The sequence below is a fragment of the Malurus melanocephalus genome, unplaced genomic scaffold (genome assembly GCF_030028575.1).
Source record: "Malurus melanocephalus ecotype Western Australia unplaced genomic scaffold, MMel_1.1 scaffold_251, whole genome shotgun sequence".
Classification (NCBI taxonomy): domain Eukaryota; kingdom Metazoa; phylum Chordata; class Aves; order Passeriformes; family Maluridae; genus Malurus; species Malurus melanocephalus.
The window spans coordinates 808,353-836,183 of record NW_026623483.1 but is presented as its reverse complement, the minus strand read 5'-3'; the positions used below and the strand labels follow the sequence as shown (position 1 = coordinate 836,183).

Sequence of the window (27,831 nt, the reverse complement as noted above, 5' to 3'; positions counted from 1 at the left end):
CCATGTCCAAGCCACCATTCCTTTGACTCTGACCATCCCCTTCCCACCACCCCTCTCACTCTGGCCAGAAATTACCACTCTATCTCCCACCAGACTGATCACCTGAAACATCTCCCTGGTGTTTCACTGCTGTCAGGTGGAGCCTGTGACAGCATAACCCCCATCTGTAGGGACAGTTCTTTGAAAGGGGTGGACAAACATGGGATGGGAACACCCAGAGAGTGTCCAAAGGACAGGCTGGATGTACAGCACAGTCTCCCAGAGTTCACACTCGTTGTCACCTCATCCCTGCCTGCCCCACACCCCCAGGGCTCCCCACTCAGGTAATTCCTGGTTGGAAGCACSATCACCTCAGCTCCTGCCCTGCTTCCCACACCTGAGCTAAACACAGCAAAAATCAAATCAGATTATAGGAGCTCTCTACTTTTTCCCCCTTGCTGAAAAGATCATAATTCACAGCTGAAGCRACTCCTGCCACGTGTTGCTGCAGACTGGCAGGGCTGTTATTTGGTTCTCCTGCAGGAAGTGGGATAATTGTACTATTCCTTTATCAGAGAAAAGCACCAATCTCTGGGCCAAGTGCTTCTTTGAGATAACATTGTACAATTCTCTTGATTTCATCACACCAATATATTTGCAACTGCTGATAAATACAAATAGAGCAAGAACCTTAACGAGATCATTTAATGAAAAGCTGTCACCAAATTAGACTGAGCCAGTCCAAGTGTGCAGTAATTGTTTTCGTTTTAAAAAACAAGATGCCCCCTTTGTTAACATGTCCAAGGTATTAGTCAAGAGAGGAAGGGGGGATCAATGCCACAGAAGACAAAAATTGGTCAAAAATCATAAAGCACAGTGCAGTCCAGAGAATCAGTTCCAGAAATCCACCGTGGCCACCACTGGGTGACAGAAACCCCAAGAAAATGAGAATTGAGCCTTTGCTGTCCCATAGGAGATGCATGGATGGGAAGGGAGAACCAGAGCTGATTTCCAAGAGAAGACAATTCTGAAAACAATCAGACTGCCTACATACATACATACATACATACATACATACATACATATATACATACATACATACATAAAGGAAAATTTTGCCCCCTAAAAGAGGCCAAATTTCCCAATCTGAAAAGAATTTTCAGCAATTTAGAGATACACTTTAAAGAGAGGCATGGAAGAAAAATGAGGAAACACTGGTTGAAACTCATCCTGCCTAGAAGGGGAARTGAAGGCAGTTCTGAAAACAGACAAAATGAAACTAAATGCCAGAAAATGGGTATTAGGGGCAGCAATGAATTTAAATTAGAAAGTTGCTCAGGGACAGAGAAGGACAGACAGGAAGCCTAGACCTCACAGTGGTAAGAAAAATAAACAGATTTTTAAGCAACATCCAAAAGGAAGTGCAAAAGGAAAGCTCAACCCTGCTGCAGTGCACTGTCCATGGCTGGGCAGAGAGCACAGCCATGGGATCAGCACTGGGACTCACCCACCTAGAACCCCAGATCTTCTCAGGAGCCTGGGCATCTGCTGGGTCCCTGGGATATCACTGAGAGAGTGGCTAAAAATGGGATTGGGACCTGTGGGACCAAGGCAAGCCCTTTCCAGCCCTTCTCCAACAGCAGCTTTGGGCTTTCTCCTTCTCTCAAACCTTACCCTCAGAGAAGCTGGAAATGCAACTTTATTTAAAAGTTAATTAATAAAAGGAAAAGAAATTAGCAATGCCTGTGGGGGAGTCTTCTTTGAAGAAATATTTTCAAGTATCTTTAATCTTTTCAAGACCTCCAGTTTGAGCACCACAGCAAGACCTCTGGAAGAAATTCATCTGGGGGGCTCGTGGGGCTGGAAGGAGAAGCTGTCAGCTGTACTGAGTAGGAGYTCAGTTCCTGCCTCTGCCCTGGTCCCACCTGAGTTTACCTTTGTGAACAGCAAGACATCACTTTATGAAGAAAACCAGGCATCTTCCAGTCCCTGGAGGAGTGTGAGACCTGGACCAAGACACTGCCCCTCAGCTCTGGATGCCTGTTGCTTCAAACCAGTTGGGCAAACAAGCAGGGGACTATGATAAAGATGAGGAAAGCCAAGGAAAGAAAGGACAAATAAGTGATTTATTTTCCATGCCTCTGGAGTAAGCCATGGACATCCAGCATAGGAAAATTCCCTTTGTCAGCTCATTCTCCTCCCTGCATCTCCTGAGGAGAGAGAAGGCACTGCTGTGACTCATCCCCTCCAAGCACACCCGGCTCCAGCTGATCACCATGACCAGGGACACGCAGGCAGGGGCAACTGGAACAGCCTCCTACTGATCCCAGAGGGAGGAGAGACTCTGTGGACACCAGAGCAAGGGGAACTGGGGTGCCAGGGAGTTTGGGGGATGCAGGGAGAGAAAGAAAATGTGAATGGGAAAGGAAATTCAGCTGGAAGAGATTGGAGAAAAGACTATAAAGCAATTAATTGTGCTGGCAGGTCTGGGAGAAAGCCTGGGAAAAGACATCTTTTATTCTTCTCCCAGCCACTTTCCAAGTAAGACTTTTCTTGGCTACCTAAAACCATTGGTTTAAGCAGAATTAAAAAAAAAAAAAAAACCAAAAACAAACAACAAAAAAAAAAACAACCCCAAAAACCACACCCACCAGCACTTCACTTTCAAATGCCTCTTTCCAACAAGCAACACCTCTCCCCTTTCACAGATCCAAGACCTGCTGTTTGAGATGGGACAAGCTCTGTCAGACAGAGTGACAAGATGCCCACATAGAAAAACCTTCAGAGTCTTTTCCTGGTCCATAAAAACACCAGGGTATCATCTGGGCAGCAAAGCAGAAGCTGCTTTTAGCAGCCTCAGGAAAATSCTCCCTGCCTCGCTGCCAGCACCGAGCAGGAGCCAGGAGCATCCCATCAGCAAAGTGGGCCAGCAGCCTCAATTCTGGGACCTGTGCCTCAGCTCTGCAACTTTGTGCACCCTTAATAGCTTCAGCTTAATCACTTCTGTGCCTCAGCTAAAGGCAAAGTCATYCCCTTGTCAGAGCAAAGCACTGATAGGCAGCAGAAATCGCACCAGGCATTCCTACCAGGCAAGACGGCACTGAGAGAACCTTYCAGGCCATGAATAACCTAAGAAAGGAGTGGAACAAACAGGAGGCTTTTAAAATTATAGCCCAATTTTSGATAGAGAAATGACAGATCAGGTTAATGAAGAACACAACAGTGCTGCCAGAAGAGCAGAACACATTACTTCTATTGCAGAGTTAAAACTGCAGAGTCAGACTTGTCAGCAGTGGCTGCAAGACACCAGCAGCTGCCAGCTCTCTGTCCAAGGGCAGTTGGGTAATTGGTGTCTCTGGGAATAGCCTTTGTTYAAGACAACAAGCCCCAGCTCTGCTGCAGCCCTGCAAGCCCAGGAGTCACCACCTGCCTGAATAACAATCCCAAAAGCCCTGCTCAGAAGGCAGGTGTCTGTGGGATCAGTCCCAGAGACAGGACAGCCCCAATTCACTGCCTGCTGCTGGCACCAGATAAATCCTAAATCCTCCCTGAACCTCACAGGGAGCCTTCAGCTCTTGGCCCTCTTGATCCCTGAAGAGAAGTTTTCCTCCCAGCCTCTGAATAAGTATTAAACCAGCATTAAAAAGCTCAGCAGTGTCTGAGAGAACACGACGTTCTTCCATAATTCATCAGCGAACAGCAGAGCGCTCAGCTCTGCCCTATCCCCACACTCTGTCTGTGCACAGCGCATCTCTCCATTATCTTCCAGATCAGCCCAGGGTACAGCATCACTGACAGCCAGACACTGAGCTGCCATCCTGCTGGAGAGGGAGGCAGGCTCAGTCTGAGATGGCTATCGGTCCTGCAGGAAATTGTGACATGCAGCTGAGCCATCCGTCCCCGCTCTGACAGACGGTGCCTGCACGTGGGCAATGATAACRCCTGAACGCTGCTGATCTTCATCTCCAGCTCTGCATAGACAGSAACTGACCTGAGCAGTGGCCACGAGCTGGAGCAATGGATGGTCCTGCTGCTGAAAGGCACTGCCTGAGGATGCCAGAAACCCAGAGCAAGGGGAAAAAACCAACTCCAAAATGGCTTTAATTGGATGAGAGGTGCTGCCTGGAATACAAATGTGCAGCTTGCCTGGAACAAAGTGTGCCACAGAGCCATTTGCCAATGTCAGGGCAATGCTGGGAATGGTCAGCTGGATCTTGGCAGTGACCCACCAGCCTTGCTGCTCACTGAGGGGCTGCAAATCAGAGTGACCAACAGACACCCACCAGCAGCTGCTGCCAAGGGCACCACGACTGTATTTCTCATCACAGGCTGTTTTTATCCCCAATAGGACAAAAAACCTCAACAAGGAGACCCTGTAACTCTTRGAATCCCTGACAGAGAATGAAAGACCTGTGCTCTGTTTCTTTCAGAGTTCCCTGCTGTCCCCCTCAGCTGCACAGCTCAATCTGAACTGGCATTGCCTCCACAGCCACCAACACCACAGCCACTTTTTCCAGCAATGCCTCTCACAGCAACCTTTGACAGGCACTTGGCAGGAGCAGGRGTGACACTGGAGGCTGGAGAGGGGCTGTGTGCAGGCTGCACACTCCCCTTGCTGTCACACACCTCACACACACTGCTGATGATTCAGTGCCCAGCCTCAAATTCTACCCGTGTCCAAGCATGCATCTTCCTAATCCTTTTGCTGTTCCTTGTAGGATACAGACACCATCCCTATAAGTTGGGGAGGAGCAGCACAGCTCCTGAGAACACCTCTGTGGGGGCAARCACCCACCTCAGAATGCTCCCAGCTCGCTCAGGCTCCCTGCCCACTCCTACACAGCCACTCCCCATTAGTATGAGTAATGGTTTTCAATGAGCACAGCTCTGCTGAGCAGCTGGGCTGCACCACAGCAGGGCTCTCTCAGTGACATCAAAGTGACCATGAAAAAGGCAGCACTGAGTAAAGAGCTGCTGCAGGAGCAGGGACACAGCTCCACATCTGCATTTCAAACAAAGCATTTCCACCCCCAGGCAGTGACCCTTGCTCCCCAGGATGCAGATGCTGTGGAAGGGGATGGAGTACTTTGAATTTGCTTGCGGATGGGAATGTGCCAGTCACACTTGACTGCAGATACATTGAAAGATTTCAGAAAAGCCTCACTCCTGGCACAGTCACGGCACTGCAGGATGGGAGAGCTGGCACTCAAGTCACGTCCCACTTCCAAGAACTGGCTCCTTTCCCTCCCTGCCTCCCTTATTAAAGCATATGGCTGCTGTCAAAGAAGCTGCAGTCTCTGCAGTGCACCTTCTGCACCACCCATCCCACAGCTGATGTGACTTGCACAGCTCGYCCAGAGGACAGTGGCTGATTTGGCTGTGCACAGCAGCATCCTCTCAGAGGTGCAAAAGGAAAACACCCACTGCTTGAGAGGGAAACACCAAATCACACAGAGGTCAAGCTCCAGGTCCCTTGGACCCACACTGGCAGAAGTCTGAACTCCAGTGATTTGGGTGCCTGCACTGCTGCAGGTGTCCAGGTCACRGCACTGGGCAGTGAGGTCAGAACAGCACCTGTGCTCCCTGTCCTCCCCACCATAGCACATCCAGCACTGGGAACTGCAACCATCACCCACTTCCAGCAAGACACTCGACCACTGACAGTATGTCACAGCTCCTCCAGGGCAGGTGTGGGACCAGGAGAGCAGCTGCATGACAGCCACAGCCACCCAGACATCCCTCTGAAGGAGAGGAGGGTCACGGCCATCCGTCACCGCTGCTGTTACAAATGCTTTAAAGACAAAGGGAAACCCTGACAGGAGCCAGCACATTTAAGCTCTTTATAAAATTAAATTGTGCCTTCAATTATGGCAAAACACAATAGCAGATACATAATCTCCAGAAGTTTAAATCCCTAAAATACCATCAGCAAAATACCATCAGCTGCTGTGACTGGTGAATTCTTGAAGGGCCCATGCAGCAGGGACACAAGACAAAAGCCATTTGGCCACAGCCCTTTTTCTGAACAACCTGAAAGACCTTCTGCCTGCTGCCATGGCACAGAGGTCATGGYCCCTTAACAAGACTATCCCAGGCAGGTGAGGGCTAAAGGAGACAAATGTCAGGGTCAGGGCCAGGGCTGCACCCAGCAGAGCTCTGGGGGATGGAGCCATTCCAAGCTAATATGATCTCTGGTTCAAGGGATTTTTTCCCCCCTTAGAAATAAAAGTGCTTTTAGATCTACTGCTCCAGAAGACTGAAGGCTCCCATTACCACCTGAGAAAGGCTTACTTTACCCCAACACCTCAGCTGTAGGGGAGAAATGCCTACCTCAGAGTCTGATATGGAGACCCGATTGGACTCTATTGTTGGTCTCCTCATTATCCGTGGTGATGGCCCTGTGGCATAAGGACCACAACCTGGAGCATTGCTCGAAGCCAAATAACCTCCTGATGATCTCTCCTGAAGGGACAACTTCCTACTTGATAGACCAGGTCTAGTTAGAGGTCTCTTGGGACCATGTCTCAAGTGAGCATCTTCAGACTGTTGGGAAGGCAGAAATTCATTGATTCCCATGTCGCTGCTGACTCCGTTTCTTTGGATGTCCTTTACGTCATCAGAGAAGACCGTGTCATTTTCTTCAGGATTGTCTTCACCATTTTGGTCACTTCTGTCTGGGACAATGGACACATCTATGGCTGCCACCCTCTCCACCAGTTCAGTCTGTGTGTCCATGCCTCCATCCATGGCATTTGCTGTAGAGTCCCCCATGGCTGTGTCTGGCTCGTTTGGTCTCAGATGATCATGCAGAGAGCAGCGATATTAGAGCTCAAAGGCTCCATGAAATACCTGAAAGGAATCACAAACAGAGGTAAACTGAGTAAAATGTTCACTCAAAACAAACATAACCAGGACAGCCATCTCTAGCTTCTTCCCGCATGCAAGAAAATGAAGACAAAACACTGGCAGGCTGTGAACAAGGTACAGTCAGACTGAAAGGCAAACCCCAGGCATTGAGCTAGATAGGAAAGAGATAAAAGATCAGATTTTATCTGATGTGTAACAAGTGACACAGCTAAAAAGAACTTCTCCTTCTGTTGCCAACCAGAGCTTACAGTACCAGGAGAAACCTCCCAACAGCCGAGGGCCAAAGGTCGAACTTTCAACCTCTTGAATTCTTATTTATAGGATGCAAGAGCTTCTGGCATGTACTGAAACCCAACACAACAACTCCACAGCCATTTAGGGATCCCCAGTAGCCTCTCTGCTGCCCTGTAGGGCCTTGGAGAGTGTCACAGAATGGCCAAGCCTGTGACTTCCACACTGCCATTTGCAACACGGTCAGCAAAAGCAGAAKTTAAAAACCAATCTGGTTCCAGGGTCACCCTGGCCCCACAGAGTTGCAGTCTGTGTGCAAACACATGTTAATCTTGCTGCCCACCGTGTATGAAAGCTATAGTGAACAGCAAATCAACAATGCTTAATTATTACAGCATGTGAGAATCAGCTTTTCCTTGGGAAAAGAACCACAGAACGCAAAACTGCAATACAAAGCTAAAACTGCCACATAAAATCGCTGTTTCCTGGATGCTAATTTCAATCTCAATTTAAACAGATTTCAGTTCCCAGCACAATGCAGAGCAGGAAATGATCCTCTGCAGCACATGGCTCTCAACACTTAACCTCTGAAGATGCAGCACTGCATCATTTCATCCCCCTGCCCAGCTTCTGGGAACAATGGGGGARTACTTGGCTTTACTCACAGCATCCTGGCCTGCGTCCAGCGAATCCCAGAGCAGGCTTAACCCTGAAATACTGCAACCTTTGGTTCTCTGCATGCAAAGCAGGCTGTACACAAACCCACTGCAAGCCAGGTGACACCTGAATCCAAACTTCATTTACATCAGGACAGGGTGGGGGGTGAGCCAGTCCAAAGAGCCCCATCCAGAACCAGCCTGGGAGCACACACAGCCTTTGTCACAGAGCACAGGTGGAGCTGGGTTAAAGACATAGGGACCACCTCCTGAGCCCCCAGGGCAGCCAAGCTCAAGCAACYTTTTTCATCAATAAGAAAACTAGATTAAGATCTTGGCTAGAGGCTTCACCCTAGGTCATATGCCCATCACAGGGATACAGGCTGGGCACTCAGTGCCACAGAAAGGGAATGTCCAAATCTAAGATATTCCTCTTCACATCATGCCGTTCACCTCCTTTCCCCTCTCCTGTCTTTTCTGCAGGCTTGCTTGAAACAAATTGACAGAAGTGTCATTCACTCAAAACAGTAATGAAATGGTGAGATCAGCTCTAAAAGCTTCTATTAAAACTATATTTAAACACTTCAATCCCAAAGCACAAATCCCCTCTGGAGCAAGGGTGCAGGCACTGGGGGTGGCTCTCAGCAGCTAGGGAAGGGGTGAACTTTGGGATTCAGTCCAGCACACACTGCATGTGGCCCCACAAACCCAGGGGCAGAGCCACAAGAGCCTCCCCTCTGCCAGACCTCCCTGTACTCCCCAGCCCCTAAACCCAGGTTTGCCGAATTTTCTGCGAGCTGACAAGCCAGCAATGGTCCTTCAAAACCGATTTCGCAGAAGTCTGCTGAGGACTCGCTGTCTGCAAAATGCTTTTGTGAAGTTTGGAAAGCTTCTCAGATAAATGAGGAGCATCAGATCAGGGTAACTGCAAGGCTGCAGCCACCCCACTGTCTCTGCAGAGGCTTCCCCTGCGCTCCAGAGCCCGTGGAGCAGCGCATTTCCCAGTGACACTCATGGGATGCCTGCATGCTTGGGGAAGGKCATCTCCTCACAGCCAGGTTCCAGCTCTGCCTGCAGGTCAGGGCTTCCCAGGGCTGCTCTRCACGGCCAGGGAAGCACCAGGCACATCCCTGCTGTCAACAGCCTCTGCCAGACCTGGGCTGCAGCTCTCCTGGSAGGCTGGTACATCACGGAAATAACWGTAAACCAAGGGAAGGAGGGAGCAAAAAACGCTCCCACCATTTAAGCCAGCTCACACGAGGGAGAGGAGGAGACCTCCGAGACCACCCTGTGCTAAAAGCTGTTTCTTCTGCCAACAGAGAAACAAACCCAAGGCCTTTCTTGGCAGCAGCTTTAGCTCCTGGACAGTCACAGCTCACCCCATTCCTAGGCAAAATCGAGACGAAAATGAACCTGCAACCAAAGCCTGCAGCTCCTCCACCTTCTTCCCTCCTCCTGCCATGAGGTTTTCCTCSTATGTGGGAGCAAGGGGAAGGGAGAATCTGCCCGTGTTGCTGCGTGGCTGGGTGTGAAAGCCCACAAACCACCCACCTGGATTGAACATTTGTGAGTTGCATGCTGCTCAATCTTTTCAAGAGGAAAAMAAGRGCAGGAGGACTGGGAAGRGCAGCCCAGCAAACAGCGATGCTCRTGTCAGCCACCTGAGCAGCTCCTCAGCACCCAGATCAGGCACCCAGGGTGTTGACCCCTGAAAAGCTGAAGCAAACTGGCTCAGTTCTAACGCAGAGCATGGCCTGCAAAATAAATCTTCAGCTAATTGGCAACTGAAATAGATAAACTGAAGATAAACCCCATAAATCAGTTAATCTGATCAAAACAAACAGACCCATGCAGTGTTGAAACAAATAAAACAGCACTGCTAAAAGCAGGCTTAAAAAATCCAGCAAGACTTTAAAGAAAATAATAGTTCATCTGTAGAGATGGAGTTCTGTTACTTTGAGGGATTCCTGTTCCGTGATAAATCTCCAAAACTGTATTGGAAAGCAAAGATTTMAAAAAAAGCAGATCAGTTACGTGCAGCCCAGTCTCACTGTGCATTAACTCAGCATGAAAGGCAACTGTTAATTTCTGCAAGGCTAAATCAATGGTGGATTTGCAGTTTTTCAGGCTGTGGCACAACCACACCTTGCTGTGATGGGAAATGCCAGCAAAACAAAAATTCCACCCCCCCTATCTCTCAGCTCCTGCACAGCTTTGCTGTCCCTGCTGATCCCCCACGACACTCAACACCTGCTRTATAGCAGAGGATTACGCTGCAGACACGAACCAAAGCTGCAAACAAGCTTAYATGAGCAAAATTAATTTACTTACAGATATCTTATTTACCATTTTTCCCTGTAGCAATTCCTCTGCTGCAGGCAGACTGCCACTTCAACCACGATTTTCACAATACATTTATCAAATGACTGCACATGTTTCCCAGACTGGCACTGAGCAGAGCATGGTACAAAAAACCCTTTTGAAAGGCATATGATCCTGGAGAAAATCTCTCTGTTACGTGGGAGTGGGAGATGAGCAGATGCAATTAGTTTTTCTGCTCAATAAAGTATTCCAAAGCATTGTTCGAAAAATAAAAAATTGTAAATYTAGTTTACTGTTCGGTCCATCCTCTTGGCTAACTAGAAATGTCCCTATCAGAAAAACTGCTTCCCAAGCCAATATATTGGGACATAGAGCAGGAAAGGACAGACAAGTTAAAAGGCCCTGGGCCTCAGCAAACTCAGCCTCAGTTCCCAAACTTGCCACAGTCTGTAGAAAAATGACTTTTTGGCTTTGCTTGATGCAGGTTTTCCAGGCAGTGCAATGATCCAYGAGCCAGGACAGGCTGCCTGCAGAGGGGATGTCACCCCCATCAGCTCAGGTGACACTCCCCCTACCCCAGAGACTCCCTCCTGCCTGGGACAGAGCTGGCAGCACACCCAGCCCTGTGCTGTGCGTGTTTCCTTCAGACATTGCCCCCAGCAGCACAGCCATGGTGAAGAATCCGCTCCGACTGCTGCCAACAGCAGCACAAACTCCCTTTAAGGAGAGAAGCAGCACGTCCTGGGCTGGGCTGCCAAGTCCTGGACAGCTCCTCGAATGACATTTTAGAAATATCAGGTCAGTGAGTCCCTTCCAGAGCCAAAGTTGTCTCCCCACACCCAGCAATACAGACAAGGAATTTTCCATCCTGGAGTGTCTCCTGTGCTCCCTGCTATGCAGGATTTCCCCAAGCACTGCTACCCTAACATGAGGGAGGTAATTCCACACCCACCACTCCAACCCCATAAACTTTTTACACATGAGGGAGGTTCTTGCCCCTAGCCTGGCCAGCTCACTCCAATATCTTTGGTGAGGAGAAACTCACCGGGGCTTGGGTCCTACAGCCACGCACTGGAGCAACATCTGAGCTGCCACAAACCCCACAAGCAGTTTGCAGTACATGGAAGTTCAGATATAATTCACCAGCCRTTTATGGGTCTCACTGCTGTGGTCRGAGAGGAGCTGGAAGGTTCATTTCTCCTGCAGTAATTAAATTCAGAGTATGSTGGCCTTCATTTCAGCTCTGCCCACCCCTGGCACACCAAGCAGGGCACCTGAGGGTGAGATTGCCTCCTGCCCATCACCACTCATGCTGCTGCTGCCAGAAATCGGGCCCTGGAGAAGCAAATGAGCTTCTTGGCATCTGTGAAAACCACTTTCAGCCATCACTGGCCAAAAGGCAGCCCAAACCAGGAGYCAAACGATGACAAGATGCTGCAGCTCCGTGAATCTGAAAAGAAGCAAATCCCTGCAGTCCTTGCGGAGACAATCAAAGCAGGTAGACACCAGACTGCCCATTTGGACTGCATCCTCCCTGGGAAGGGGCAGAAATCACTTCAGGTACCAATTTCTGACTAGAAGCAGAAGACATTAACACAAATGATCAGTAAGAATATACTGTTGGTGCTTTTTGCACACACGCCACATGTTCGCTTTGTCCCGCAGCTCACAAGGCTCTTGTTTCAGGGCATAGACAAGTACATCTTGCTGAGAAATCCCTCAATCCTTCTGTAATCACCCAGTCCCCGTTCTCTGCACAGCTCTTGGCAGKGAGCCTGGCTGTTGTGCCACAGCTGAAAATCAGATCTAAAGCGAGGTGCTTTGATGAGTTGCGTGCAGCTCCTCGTGCAGTTTTAACAGGAGCCACAAACAACAGAGAACAGCGGCTTTTGCAATTCAACCGCTGCATCAGAAATTTGAAAAGCAGGTTCAGGCCCCTGCTCCTGCCAGGCTTCTAAAATGACAACAAACATCTCCAGACTGTGGAGTAATGCTGTAAATGCTGGTAAATGCAGCATTCTGATTCCTCCTTAGTCCTTTCCAAGGCAGGGTGCTTTCCAAAGGGATTTTGGGGTCAGTTCAGCCTGAGCTACAGACATAAGCACCCCAAGGTGCACAACTCTGTGCTTGTTCTGCTCTCCCTCTCTTCCCCCTGAGAGACCCCATGGGGAGGCAGAATCTGGGGTTTGGATCCGATGAAGGACTGATGCTTTCATGGCCCTGGGTGTAAACCCTAGATGCACATGGGACACAGGCTGAGCTCAGCAGTGATCTCCTGATATTATCATGTGAAAAACAGAAGTTGCACACCATGTAACCCCTTTTAAGAGCAAAAAATAGCATATTTAAAATATATTTTGAAACTAGCCAGGATGCTGAACCAAGATCTCCAGTCTACCAACCTACAATTCAAGAGTTAACAACCACCTTGCACACAGTCCCGAGCCCAGAAAGTTTCACAAAAGATTTCCAAACTGCATTATCCCTCCATGTTCTAATTATATGGTTAAACATATTTGCATAATCAGATGCAATTAYAGTAATTGCATATATAAGCAATAATCAACCAAAAATTACTCTGAAGAAAAAAAGTTTCTACTAAAGAAAATTCCTGTGACAAGAAAACACTGAGGAATGCCAAGTCTATCTAAGTGAGAGTGATATTAACATTAAATACTCCAGATAACACAGGTGAAACAGGAGCCCCTGCCAGAGCATTATCTGATTGAGTGCAGCTCCAGTGGCACATTTTAATCATGTCTTTGGTGGGGACAACYGCAAAGAACTGAAGAGGAGTTGTGCTTCTTTGTACTCAAGCCCTGCCTGCAAAATGCCTTTGGTAAGACAGGTTTGGCTGCTGTGTTTTATTGTGTTTTATAGTAGAGGTTCAGCGAGACTTGTGGGCATCAGATCCTGGTGCTGGACTAAATTCACTTCTGCTTTAATCTTTTAAAGCTGTTTATCAGTGTATGCACATCAGAGCTGCTTTTATTTTGCAAATTACAGCTGGGAAAGCACGAGGAACAGGCAATGAGAGGCACTCATCCCACGTATCCCACAGTTTGTGCTTTCAGTGATGCCAAGTGCTGTGACTCACCATCTCTGCGACAGCCCTAAGTGACCACACACCAGCACATCCCAGCACCCAGCTCCACACCGGCTCTGCGGACAACCTGAGCTCAGATTATAACAAATCCCATTTGCCCTTGTGACAAGGGACACAGGAGCCCTGTGGGGGAAGGACCCTGACCACTGTGGCAGCCTGATCCCAGCTCCTGACACTGTGGCAGTGAGGGACGGGAGGACAGAGGAGGCTGGTGTGAGCAGAGAGTCATGCTGTGTGACCACCAGCCTTACTGGGTGCTTGGCTTCACTGCCAAGTGACCCTAGAGTTAGCAATGTGAGGGGTTTTGGCATGTTAATATGCACACACAGCCTGGACAAGGTTGGAACTACACTCAGGTGTCAGCAGAACAAAAACCCATTTCCAATGCTGCTCTCAGACGACACCAGCTCAGACCTCAGAGCCTGCCTACCAAATCTCTTCTTCCAGCCCCCATCAAGAGTGCAGGAAATACCCCAAATACAACATGAATGCTGCACAGGGGAAGCTGATCCCCATCCAGTAGAAAAGCAGCCTCCCAAGCAGCACCTCTAAGACTRTTTGGTGCTACAGCTTGAGGTGGGCATGGACAATATCAGCTCACACAGAGAGGTCCCGTGTCAGGTCAGTGCAGAACCTGTGCCATGGAGGGAGCAGGTTCCTGGGGCTGAATATGAGCAGGGAAGAGGAGGAGGAAGAGGAGGAAGAGGAGGAAGAGGAGGAAGAGGAGGAAGAGGAGGAAGAGGAGGAAGAGGAGGAAGAAGTGTCATGGCTTGCTGTCAGTTGCTGGGCTGAGAAACAGCATGATTCCCAGGAAAGGAGGCAGCCATGGCAGGGAGCACAGCTTGCTGGAGGTGGATTTAAACAGTCAGTGAGGGGGTGCTTCAAAAAATAACAGAGAATGCCAGATTATATGAAAGTTGAAAGGCTTAGATTATTTGCAAAATACTAACAAGTAAGGCAGTAGCCAGGCTCTATTGAYTAATGAGCAAAATTACTGCCTCAGAATCAGGGAGGTTTTAATATTTAGGACCTTAAYTGCAGTAATGGGTTTCCTAATGTCTGTACCAGACAAGGTAAATGGCAAGTTAAAGAAAAAGAAGGTTTTCAGTTTTTGTAAGGGGAAGATATTGGTCTCAGGTGAGCCATCTTCTGCTGCAACCTGTAATGAACCTCAAAATTGCCACAGAAGATGACACAGACATGTGTATCACTGTTTGTTGTAATAAACAAATTGAAAATAAAGAAATCAAGAAGATCTGAACAGCCTCTCAGTCTGCAGGGGCAAAGTCTAACACACCACAGTGGCCAAATGCCCCCGATCCCACGGCAGCAGAACTGGGCACTCATGTCTATCCTGTCCCTAAGCCGGTGCAGTCACCCAATGCCCACAGGTGACTTTGCTGCACAGCAGGACCAGGGCACGCAGCCCAGGGAAAACACCTCTGTGGCACAGGGAGAGAGAAAAGGGAATATTAGAGAAACAGAACTGAAAACAGAACTTGCAGCAATGAGCTCATGAACAGATTTGTGTGAACAGACTCAGCACAAGGCACCTGCCMTCCGGTTTTAGTGTAAGGTCTGGTTTTAAAGCGTGGTAAGCCCAGTCTGCAGTGAGGGCTCTGGAGCAGCAGGGAGCCTGCCAGCCAGGCATGCCAGCTCTCACACACCAATATCTGTCACCCTGAGGAGCAGAAACCCAGTACACACAACAGCTGATCTTGTGGGACTGCATCCTGCTTCCACAGCAGAACCCATGAGATACACCAGTAATTAAATAAATGAAGGAGGAGGGAAGAAGCCACCTGGAATTGTACAGCCAGGCTGCTGCTTCGGCAGCAGAGTCTCAGCCCAAGCTGCACATCGGCATCCAGACACTTCCAGGTCATCTCCTTTCTCCTCCCCACTTTATTCATTTCACCAGGATATTTCTCAGCCCTGCCTGCCTGCCCTGCACCCACCAGCTCCTTCTATACCAGCTGCCATGGCTARCTCTGCTTTCCAGGTGCTCTCAGAATCCCTGCTGCTGCTTGGTCTATAAGAATTTAATGCCAGAAAGCAAATCACTGCAGAAGAGTGCTGGAGCAGCACAGCAGGATGCGGGAAAGAACACGTACAGATCATCAATACAGCCAAAGAATTCWGCATCAAATACCTTTGCCAGGCTCAGATCTCACAGAACAGAGCTGCACTGATTAAACAATTGTTTAAAAAGCATCCACAACAAACCCAACAAGCCACAAGGCAGAACAAGTTCGCATTTATACATGTCAGGTCCCCGAGGTTTATCTCTCTCCCAGATAAGGAAAWAGCTTTCAGTTGCCTTTGAGAGATCTGGAGGTATTTCAGGGGATATATCACGTTGCTTAGTTCTGTAAGCCAGCTGCAGTGAAAAGTCTTTTCAGCATTTAAAAAACATTAATTTCCACCTGTTCCAGGATGCAAATYCACAATGTGTAAGCACAAAACATTGCAGGCTTTCTTTGTCCCACCAGTTCAAATATGGGTAGAGATTTCTATCCAAGGTGATACAAATCAAGAGTTTKAACTGGGGAAATTATCCCAGAGCCTATCTTTAAATACCCAAGGGCTGAAGGTCTTCATCAATTCTGCCAATCTGCATAGCCCCAGGCAAAGGGCAAAACTCAGAACTGCACAGGGCAAAAGCAAAAAGCAGTGAACTCTGTACGACAAGATAAATGGACTTCAAATTCAGAGCAACGTATCTGTTCTACTTCCACATGGATAACTTCCATCTTCTGAAAATCCTCACATCTTTAGAAATCCAGGACTTGAAAACATGTCCTCAGCTAACCTGCACAGTATCAAAGGCAGTGGCAGCAGAGAGGCTCCGTACAGAGGGAACGGGCTCTGGGGGATGAGTAACAGACCCCACAAGAGTCAGAACCAGGTACACCCCGACAATTACCCTTGTGTGCACACACAACACACACTTGGAAATGTAAAGGGGAGCAGGTTTCCCACTTCCTTTTAAGCCTTAAGCTTTAGCTCTTTAAGCCAAAATGCACTTTCAAAGCCCCGAGGTCAGTGACTGGAGATTATCCAGGCAAAGGCTGCTGGGGAGAAAGCTGCTCTTTTGAGTCACTGCAATGCTATTCCTGAAATTTAGGCTGATGACAGCTCAGCATTTGTCAGAGTGAAAAAGCCTTTATAGCACCAAAGGGCCAACAATCATTCCCAGGTGTAGCAGGTATGAAAATGCCACCCTGTATGAAAATGTCACCCTGGGTCACCTTAATTTCACCCCAGCGAAGGGGTTGAATCCAGGCTGCCCAGGCTGGGGTTCCAGGGTGCCCTGGGATACTGAAGCAGTGCCCCTGTTCTTGTGGCTCAGGACAAGTACTGTGCATTGTACTTGACCAGCCAGGCTCTTTCTCAAGTGTTAAAAATGATGCAAAGTCATGGGGCAGCGGGAAAAGGTAGGCTACTGCTCACCAAGTCAGCAGGGGCAGGAGCAGAACAGGGAGTAAATCTGCTGGCAAGGAAGTGTCCTGTGACAGTTTTTGACAATCCAGGGTTTAATCCTGCTGTGCACACCCCAGAGAGGCCCATGGAGCTATGGGAGGAGCTGTCCCAGCTAAAAACACAGGGACAGAAGGAACAGCCAGCATCGATGGCAGCACACATGGAGCCATCTCTCTGCAGAACCAAAGCTCCTTCCAGCCTCCAGCCTGGGCTGCAACATCTTCCTCCTGCTCACAGCAGGCAAAGCTGAAAACAATGCCTTGAAAACTCAAGAGTTGTTAAAAGCCATCAGCCTCCACAGGATTTCTGTGCTCTTCTATTTCCTGCCCTGAGCTCCAATGCAGATGACACCACTTCCAAATAAAACCTGAATTTGGCGGAATTTGAAGAAGGGTGAACACMGTCTGAGAGGAAAGGGAGGTAAGGAGATCTGTGCAGTTTAATACCAAGCAAAGACATGTGGACAGATGGGATGTGGTTTACAAATGTAGTTCCTGTGCCCAGGAAGAGATCAAAGAAGGAAAAGTCTGAAGCCAGTTGGGCACTGGTAGCAATACCTGATCCCAACAGATGTATCCCATGCCCTGGAAAATGAATTGCACTGCTCCGGCTACTCAGGTATCCTTCTCTAGTTGCTATGGGGAAAGAAATCAAAGAACAAGACTCGTAACAATGTGAAAAAACTAAGCAAAGCGTGTGTTTAAAAGCCTTGCTGGCTGCCAGCCAGGGTGCTCAGCACCTTCCAGGTTGTATCCCAGAACAATTAGTCTGTGTACAGCCACCACACTGCTCCTCACTGTGATGGAGATGTTGAGGAGATGTTGGCTCCATTCCAACAAAACACTTAAACACATTCTTGAACTTTAACTGTGGTCTCAGGACATCAGAAGGCATGATCACACATGTGCCAAAGTGCGAACAACAGAGAAAATCTCAGCCTCAGAAATGTGGAAATGCTCACAGAAGTGTCTGGGTGAATATGTTTCACATGTGTCTAAATGAGAGCTGCCCAGTTTCTCTGGAGACATCCCAGGGCTCCTTTCCCAGGCGCAGAGGAGCAGGAGAACAGTCCCCCAACATTTGCATTTTCTTAGGCTAGCAGGGCTCTTGTCAGGGAAGTATTAGAAATGATTCTCATTGCATCCATCCACTTAGGTGGGGTCTACCTGCATCCATCTTTTTTCCTTTCACCAGTGCACRCTGCAGCACACAAAGCTCTGTGTGGCCAACGAGGAAAGGTGACACCTTTGGAGGCAGCTTTCATCTGGAAGGGCTTTTTGTGCAGCAAGTCACATTTATTTTTATTACTGTTATTATTATATAATGTATTAGTACCATTCTTTTCCTTTTGAGGMTAGCAACAACTGGTAAATTAGTTTTAAATTTTAAAAGTGTTTTAAAACAGAACACAAAAAAACCCTTCTTCTGCAATCAAGAGACAAAGCAAACTAGAAAATTTCTTGGGGAAGTGATATATTCCTCTTTCTCTGAGAGGAACTGTTGATAAAATCCTCTACACCTGTGACCCAGGAGATCTAGCACAGACAGCTATAGAAATCTGAAAAMCTACATGCCTGTGAGTTATTCTCTATTACCTGACAAAAGACACCCATAGGAAAACTATTTTTAGCTTTCCTTTCACCAGTTCTATTTAACAATAAAACCCAATTCTTCAGCTSCTTTTGACAATCTTGCCTAATACATTTACATGGTGCCTGTGTCCTGCCATGACCTACCTGTGTTCTACAAACAGTGCCTACTCACCAAGGGTCAGAACCACATCTACACAGAGGAGTTAGGAAGAGACACTGCTACTCAGGGTCACCCAGACACCACCTCAATGGTCCCAGATTTCTGATTCCTGACCTCTGGSTGTTTCATGTGCCTTTGTACGCTTCCTACAATGGAAGAGTAAGAGTAGATCTAAAACCAGCATAATATTTTATAACAACACTACATCATCATTCCTGACACAAACCAAAATATCAGACTTGTTTCTGACAGTGCATCCCCATTTTCAACATTGGAAGCAATGATAAGAGTTTAGCCACATCCAGCTTAGCAAAGCCCATGCCTAAGCCAGCAGTGAAGCCCCACGTGACTCCCTGMATGGCTCTCCCACCTTGGCTGCAGCCCAGCCACATGGGTCAAGCAAGATGAGAGATCACACTGTGCCACTGAGCTCAGCTGATCCATCAGAAACCCACATTAATCAGGAATTAGATCAGGAATTGCTGACATTATGTTTGTTGCTGGATGACTGTGAGATCAGGGAGATGAAAGATTAGAAAGAAGAAAAACCCAGTAGGTTTACTTGCTATATAAAGCTTGCAGTGRATTACAAAGGAATTTCCCGAGGCTYTCAGATATGCTGTGCACTTGCTTACACGTGTGCATRCTTCTGAACAATCATAAGCATGATTCAACTTCATCAACATTTTGATAATAGAAAAAATAYAATTACATATAAATAAAAGTTGACAACAGGGTTTTACTTGCYTAGCTATGTTGAGTACTTCAGGGGGCAGCTTCCATCTGAAGATGCTKTTACTCACTGCTGGCAGCACACGAGTATGAGAATAGGCTCAGACATGCACCTACCCACCACAGGGACTCACTAGAATAGGCTGAAAAGAAAGCTTGAGAAGTCTGGTCTAAAACTTCACTGCCTGACCAGGAAGCAAACAGCAAAATGAAAGTCTCACATTGCTGTGGAATTCAGGCAAAGCTCCTGGGATGCACCACATTCGCAAGACAGAGCTGTTTCCTCTTCTGTCTGATAAACCATTCCATCATGTTCTAGATGCTATTAAAAAAATTATCAAAGGCAGGGGTGGAATTTTTCAGCTCATCTCCACCCATCCCATTATGGAAGCACCCAAAAGAGAATCACTTATTCTAAAAGTGACTAACACATGAGTCATCTGATGAGTAAGCACATTGGCTCTGGAAATCTTATTCAATCCATAACCACATCCAAGTCATTTCACTACCTAAATAATTTATCCATTTTATACATTAATGCAGCAGCACTCCAAGGCCAGGAAGAGGCTCTTGTTTCCAACACCAGGGCAATTGCAGCTGATCTTGTCATGCTGAGATAGACAGGGCACCGCCAGGAATCCCTGTGCTGAAACAGCAGAGCAAAACCACATGGCAAGTCAGCATCTACGGCGCTCTGAAAATCAACTTTGGAGATGTCTCCAGCCTCAGCCAGCACTTGAGATAAGCTCTACTGGCACCAGCCACTCGTGCAGCTCAGCACCCGTGCAAAAGCAAGCACAAGTCCTGCTCCTGGCAGCAGGATGCCAGCAGGGCTCCGTACAGGCAGTGCCAGGACCGCAGCCGAACGCTCTCAACGTCCTCCTGTTACTCATAAAAACTCTCATATGATGCTGCAAAGCCCTTAAGTTAARCCACTTAAGGGACTTAAATATATCTCCATTCTGGAGGAATATGAGCACCTCACAAAGCAAATTTTCTCATCTTCMCAAACATCCCGTGGGATATGTTCATGGGCAGGGAAACAGTGCTGGRGAGAAGATGTAATCCCCATGAATCCTTCTTAACAGACCCCAACAGATACCTTGATGCCTTTGAAATGCTAGGTTACAGGAGACAGGAGACCTGTGGCTGATGTCCCCCGTCCTCTTCCTGAAATCCTGGCAAGGACATCAGTGAGCAAGTCTGGTGTGTCCTCAGAAGGCCCCTCACACCTSGGCCCCAAGCACAGCCGCAGGGAAGCACCCAGCAAACATCCTGGGCACCCCCGAAATGATGAGTCTGTTCAGTCTGTTTCACAGCCCACTGCATAGCCTTTCTGTGGAGCTGCTGATTTCTCTGTGTTCCATCAGTACAGCACAAAAAGTGCACTTGTAAGTGGAATAACTTCAAAGGACTAATTGAAGTTGTTCTGCMCCACTTCATCRGCATCACACCACGACCAGTGTCTCRATATTGCATTTCCACAGCTTTAGGTTTTCTGAATCTTTCAAAGAGTTGCAGGAGAGTGCAGRTAARGGTTATCACCTAAATGGCCAGCCCYGTGAGCAYCTGCCTTTACAGAAACAAGGGTAAAAGAATAGAGATTTCTCACCAGGGAGTGAATTTGCAATTTGCCYGTGCTGGACTGTATATTAACTGCTGCCATCACCCACCTGCTTCCTCTGTGGAGCTGAGGCTGCTCTGCCTTCATTATTCCCTTTGGCACCAAGGGAAGCTTTGCATCTCTTTGCACTAAATCCAATGACCACAACTCAACCTCTCACAAACTGAGGTCAAACAAAGGGACTTAATCCCATAAACACAGTCAGCCTTGGCTCCAAAGCTGCTGTGCTGGTGTGGCAGTGAYCTTCCTTGCCTGAAATATTAGACCATGTCTGCCCATGGCCCCTGACCACTTTTCTGCATCCCACTTCCCTCCAAAAACTTCAAGTTCACCACAAAATAATCTCCTAAACAGGAAAACGACCCACCTCTAGAGGCAGAAGGGAAGAAACCCCACACAACAGGCTGGTCTGAGGATGAAAAGACTCGCACACAAAGCAAAAGCCCAAGAAAAACCTTGATTTTACCACAAAGCAGCAGCTGCCAGCACTGATGAAGAAGGATGAAAGGGCTGCAAACCTCCACAAAGGCTCCTCWGAGCTGCCTGCGGGTGCAGGTAAAAGATTAACACAGGATAAAGTGGTTTTCAGCACCATTACAGCAAACACCTCTGAAGCTGCAGGTGGGTTGACAGTCACCCCCGCAGGGTTTGGATGGAGGTCCTCAGACTGACAGCCCAGCTGTGACCACAGCTGTTCCCAGGACGGCACATGTGCTCACACACGCCTTCCCAGACAYTTGTGGACACAGGACAAAGGGGAGAGCTGCCATCCCACCAGCACATCATCATCCATTGCTCTCTATGGCATCAGGCTGGATGCACCAACAAAGTCTCCAGGAGGGAGGAGACCTGACAGCCTTCAAGAGTGTGCACAGCAGCTCCAACACAAATCTACTTCACACTGAGGCAAACACAGCCCCTCTCTCACGCTAAAGGCATCCTTCAAAATAAATCACCATGCAATGTTTATAACACCACAAGACCTGTCTGCTCCCTGCTGGGATAACCGCTCCAAGTGTCTGCCTCTGTTCAGCCACCCTCCCAAGCACTTGATGGAGCAGCACATCTTCACTGGCCTCCTCCAGCTCCCCTGGCCATCACTGGCTCCTGGAGGACTGCACACCAGCATGGTGCCATGGCACTTTGAACTTATGCCTCTGGCACTGGTTACAAGGGAATTCAAGGACAGGTAGATCTTCTGAGCAGAAATATAGCTGTGCCTTGGGCAAAGTGAGAGGCAGGTAGAAAGGAGTTTACTGTGTTCCTTAATCCCTTTCTCTGGAAGTTCTCTACAGAGGCCTAAGGATGGTCTCATCCCTGCAAACTCTTCCTCAGCTGTTTGCATCCAGSCCATGGGCAGGGCAGGTCTGCCCCCAAGGTAGTCAGCAACAACRCCACAGCTCTGCCCTGGCCACTTGGTTCAGAAGGGTCTGCAGGGAGCAAAGAAGCCGCAGGAAGACACCCAGAACAATACACTTTGTGAAGACCATCAACTACAAGCCCCTGGTTTCAGGGTAAGAGTTTCACTCTGCACAAATCCCAGAGGGATTACACTTCACACAGATTTCTCAGCCCCTGGGAAGGCTCCTTCCCACTCCACCATAAGCACATGAGTGAAGTCAGTAACGAGAGCTCCCCAAGGATGGATCTRTGTGCAGCCACCTCCATCCTGTCCCACTGCTGGCACTGGATCTGCTCCATGGAGGAGCAGCCAAGCCAACTTCATTGCCACTCTGTTTTAAACAACCAGAGCTCTCTGAAGTCATTAACTCATATAAACATTTCACGTCTGTTTAGGGAGCTCCATTTTTACAAGCATTCACATATGAAAAGCAATCACTGAGTGCATTCAAGAAGAGGTAAAATCAAGAGAGGAAGAAGCTTCTGCTATAAATAGTGGAAGATTTCTTGTATTTTGTGCCACGCAGTCTTTAAATCCTGTTACCTTCAACATCTACATCTTCACTTTGAATATTCTGCTTCCCCATACTGCTGCTGTATTTTTCAAAAAGTCAAAGCAAACCAGAGCATTTGTGGTCTGCCCAGGGGAGACACTAGTGTGGCCAAAAATTTGCRCTTTTTCCCTGCTTCCCCACCCTTCTCTCCTCCCTTTGCTATATCTTGATTTTTAGACAGTAAGTGTGAGCCAGGGTCTGTCACCTACCCTGTACAGAACCAGTGCTATCGCCCAGCATGAACCACCAGCAATATAAATGCAAAATTCTGCTTGAACAGGGGCTGGCCCAAATATCATTGGAAAGACACCTCTCTCCAATGGCATGTGGATCAGAGGCATCATGAGCAGAAAAGCACAATTTGCAAAGTTGACTATTTGGAGAATACAATAATGCAAAACTTCTGTTGGAAGATCACCCAAGTCTTTGCACTTTCCAACAGACCAGAAAAAGTGCATGCACACATATAAGTATGTTTTTATTAAGTGTTTTTGGCATAGGAAGCATTTTGATGCCATGGTGATGGGTGCACCTTGTAAGCCCCCAAACATAATAGACAGAGATAAACGTGAAGCCAATTAGGAAAACAATACTGCTGTTTGATCCACATGATCCACAGCTACACTAAAAGGGACAAAAAATTTAACTCCTATGAAAAAGATCAAAACAAAAACCCACATCCATTGTTAAACAGATTAATCAGACTTTTGGAAAGCTTGTGAGGGATTGGGTTCAATCTCTGCAGCTGTTATTAGCATAAACCCTGTATAGCAGTAACAAAAGACCTGCCTACGTCCCACACTCCCGTTTACTTTGCAATTGGGCTCACAGCATTTAACATACACACTCATAATTAAGGCGACAGGGACAAGAGGAAGGAGTCAGCTGAAGTTTATACGGCAGCAAAACAAAACTCTTAATGGCGCTTTTTATAAGAGTACAACTACCAGTATGGGCAAGAACAGAGYGCCAGTGCCAGCATCACTTTTCCTGACCCAGCAGAGTCTGGGCATGATGCTGTGCAGGACTCAACCCAGGTACAGCAAGAGCCAGTCCTTCCCCAGGGAGACACAGTCACGCCAGGGACAGAGGGGAGCCAGGGATGACTGTGAGCAAAGTAAGGAAAAGCACATTGTGTTGGCAGGAGSGAGCCTGGAGTGGACACAGCATCATCCAGCTCAGGGCTAGGGAGGCCAGGCACAGCCACAGGGCAGGAAGGCTCCTGCTCACCAGTGTAGCCAAAGGAAACAAGCCCCAACACAACTCCAGAGTGGCTTCAGAGCTGCAAGGATTGCATGGGCCCCTCATGTGCTGCCAGCTCCTGGGAGACACTGTGGGGATGTGCTGTGGGAAATCGGTTAATGGCATCCAGAGTGAGAAATCTCCACGGGAGAGCTGACAGGTAAATGGAGCAGGGGAATGACAGCCTGCTGAGAAACAGCATCCTGCACCCCTCGTTGGGCRTCAATCACGCGCTCCCCAAAAATCCCCAAATTAGAATTAAATACGACGCTGCCRCCTCCGCACCAAAAATTATTCATTCCATAAAAAGCATTTTCATACATCTCTCTTATGACTCTTCCATTCCTCTCCAAGCCCACTCACTTCTCTCCCSCAGGAGAGTCATTTGATGAAGGAACTTTTCTGATTGCAGCATTCTGTAAACTTTTTTTGTAGAAGGGTTAAATGAGCATATCCCTGCAGGGATGGCCAGTGCCAGAGAAAGAGTCTCTGGTTACACCAGTGACAGCAAGGGACAGGGGATTCCTCCCATTGCAACCGAGCATCACATGCACTCTGCTGAAGACAGAGGGAGTCCTGTCAYCCCTTCCACTGTGATTTTTCCATATCACTCCTCAAGAAGTGCAGATTAGAACTAAATAAGTACCTCAAACATATGCTTCATATGCCAAAGTCTTGTTCAAGCAAAACAAATGCTTAAGGGCACGTATTGCTTCGGGAAGCACCTCTGGATGGGCTCTGTGCTTTGCTCACAGCTGGGCTTCACATGAACTCAAGGGATTTTCCAGGCACAGCCCAGGAACCTGGACAGGAACAGAGATGTTGGCRCATGGTCTCACATACAGCAACATCTAACAATGGGTCCAGGGAGCACAGCAGGCTGCTGCAGGGTGCCCTGAGAGCCTATGGATTCAGAACCATTTACAAGGCTGGGACAGGTAAGAGCCACTTTGKTTTTTCATACACTTCTCTATTCCAGCCTGGAGGAGGAATCACTGCTGTAGAAGCAGTGAAGAATTGTAGAAGTCCCTGCTGGCAGCCCAGTGCTTGGGAGCCATGTTTAAACTCCTGGCAGTCATCACTTCATCAGACAGTCAGACATGTTAACCCTACTTGCTGCTTCTCCACAAAGTGGGACCAGCAAATTCTTTGGCTGGGGCTGGGAAGACTGAGCCATCACTAAGCATCACCCAGGTCCTTGCAGATCTCAATCACTTCCCCTGGTGCTTGCACCAAGTGCCACACTGTCACCTTCCATTGCTCAAACTCCCATAAATCAAYTGCAGCAGTTGCATCTCTTGCAACGTTTAACTGGGACAAATGCCACATTCGGCTCTGCTGAAGCACGGCTTGGTGAAGACTACAGAGAGCCATTACACCAGCCAAAAGGCTTCAAGTGGTAATTAATCAGCTACAATAATAAATAATACATATACTTTCAAGTGTTTACTCATTTCCTGAATGTCTCCCATAAATATCTAACCAATAAAGCACTTTCAACAGTGACACTTGTATCTTTTCCCTTCTAAACTAACTCTGTGCTATTTACTTAAAATAGAAAATTCTGTAGGAGAAAGACAGGTTGAAAGGTAACAGAATTTTGGAAGTAGCTTGAGCATTCAAATTTGCTTGGAACAAAGAATGTTGAATACAAGTGCTTAAACTTTTCTCAGTCTTACCTCATTTCATGGACAAAGTTTATATGCCTGTTTTAATCCATTCAGTTGGGCTGCTGGTTTACAGCCCCCTTCAGCAAGTGTCACATGGGATGCTCACTGGTCAGGCTGCACTCCTGCCAGGACAGCACCAAGATAAAATCCTGACCTCAAAAACACAGCCCAAGCAACCTGAAGTACAGGAGCTCTGTTTTTAATGTAGATGGAATTTCTAGTTCAGGCTTTTGAAACAAAGTGTTGTGTTAAAAAATCATAATAAAGAAATTAGTGCAGATATCCCYCAAAAGAGGAAACCAGAGTTGTAAAACAGCTGGAACGCTGGAAAARGTCAGTGTAATTTGGCTTGTGGCAAGGCTTAAATGAGCTTCAGCCCTTTGTGGAGGGCTGGCCAGTTTGACAGGGGTTAATTTATGATGCTAAGCCCCAGAGCCCTGAAGACACCCCGGCACGGGCAGTCAGGACCAAGAGCTGCTCATCACTGCTGTCATCCCAGGGAAGCTCCTGGGTCCCATACTGGCCTCAGTCTCCTCTCCACCACAGCCCAGGGACACTCAGTCATAATCACCCATCCCACCAGGACTGACCAGACTTTTAAGCTACAAATTTATCAGGAAGGTGCAAAAAAAACCTACCTTAATTTTCCAGCTGGTATCTAATCCCTTCAACTCTCCTGGAGAGGTGATTTTCATTTCCAAAAAGAACCACGAGCACTTGCCAGTGCTGTTAATCAGAGCAGCAAAGCCTCTTTTCATGGTGCAGGGCCCAGGTGACTGTCTCYGAGGGATTAGCTGTTACCACATTTAGTTCAGTAAAAGGTTTATCTCAGCCACGTTCACAAAGRCAGACTATGAAGACACTCACTGCCTGAATTCCTGGGGACTGATACCTCGAACGAGCGAGCGGCTGCAGGGCTTGGAGCGCATGCAGGAAAGGCATGGAATGGTAACTGGTACCAGAAGGGAGTTTTTCACAACTCTTCAGCACAAGAAGCAGGGCAAGAGACAGCTCTGAAGGATAAGGCTTCTGCCACCCAAGGTATGAGAGAAGGGTGAGGGAGCTGAGCGCAGGAGAGAGATTTTCAAAGTCCTCCAGGGCAGGCACCAAGTCTGTGTGCTACGGTCACAGCAGTTGCTGTCAAGGACATGTGGTTGCCAAACCCATGAAATGTATTCCCAAAAGCCTCTGAAAAGTCCACGGGGTGAAAGCACTGGATTTGTGCCRCCAGCTTTAATCTGAAGCTCGCTGAGGCTCGGCTAAGCACTGTGAGCCAGGAGCAGGGCTAAGGGAGGGATTGGTGTCTGCAGCCACCCTCAAGGTTTCAGAGCAGACACCAGTTAGGCATCCAGRCTCTTCTCAAACCAGTGAGACCTCCCAGGTATGAAGAGGAATACATACTAAAAATCTGGACTGTGCACCGCTGTTCCTTCCAGCATTGATCAGCATTTTGATTCCTAACTCGCTGCCTGCTCCAGCCTCTTGACGAACAGCTCAGGTCTTCATYAGTGCCAAGGACAAACACTGAAGCTTTGGGACTGCTTCCTAAGCTCTTCAGCAGACCAGAGGGAAATTCATATTTTCCCTCTTGCTCATTGARAAAGCAGGCTGGGGTGGGGCTGGAAAGACTTGCAAAGCCCTGGCCACTCAAGGATAAGATTTCCGCTGTGGTGCTGCCTTTCCTGCTTCCCCAGGCTCACAGGGGGCTCTGCTGGCATCTCACACCAGCTGGCTGAGCACTCAGTCCCTGCATCGTGCCAGCACTGCTGCCTGTGCCCTGGAGAGAGCTCTTCTAACAGCAATGTCAAGTGGCTGAACAAAGAAATATCAGAAAACAGGGCTGGAAGGAGAATGCCTGAAGATATCAGTGAGCAGGACATCACTGGGCACTTAGAAGAATGACAAAGGCAATTTTCACAAATGGARGGGTGAAATAAAGGAGAAATGAGAGTGAAGATTGAAAACAATTTCCTACTGTTTGGCATGCTCTAAAATTAGTGCTGTAATAGATCTCATCAACCAGCATTTATTTTCCATTCTGAAGACAAGAATTCAAATAAGCTGCAGCAGAGAARCGCTTGCTTAGCTGAACAGGCTTGACCTCGAACACAGGCAGCAATACAAACCAGGCTGTTCCAACCCTGCTGGATCTTGCTTGGGATTCTCAAAAGTGACAGCTCAAGYTGGACACCCACTTTCCTCAACCACATTA

At 47.9% G+C, this 27,831-nt stretch overlaps 1 protein-coding gene across 1 annotated transcript in view; it reads right to left on the bottom strand.

The window, feature by feature from the left end:
* Positions 1–27,831, bottom strand: part of CAMKK1 (calcium/calmodulin dependent protein kinase kinase 1) — a 92,910-nt gene that overhangs the window by 47,819 nt on the left and 17,260 nt on the right. Inside the window, exon 2 of the mRNA XM_057375492.1 lies at positions 6,310–6,828. Coding sequence (XP_057231475.1) covers positions 6,310–6,750 — 441 coding nt within the window. The 5' untranslated portion in view covers positions 6,751–6,828. The remainder of the gene's footprint in view (positions 1–6,309; positions 6,829–27,831) is intronic.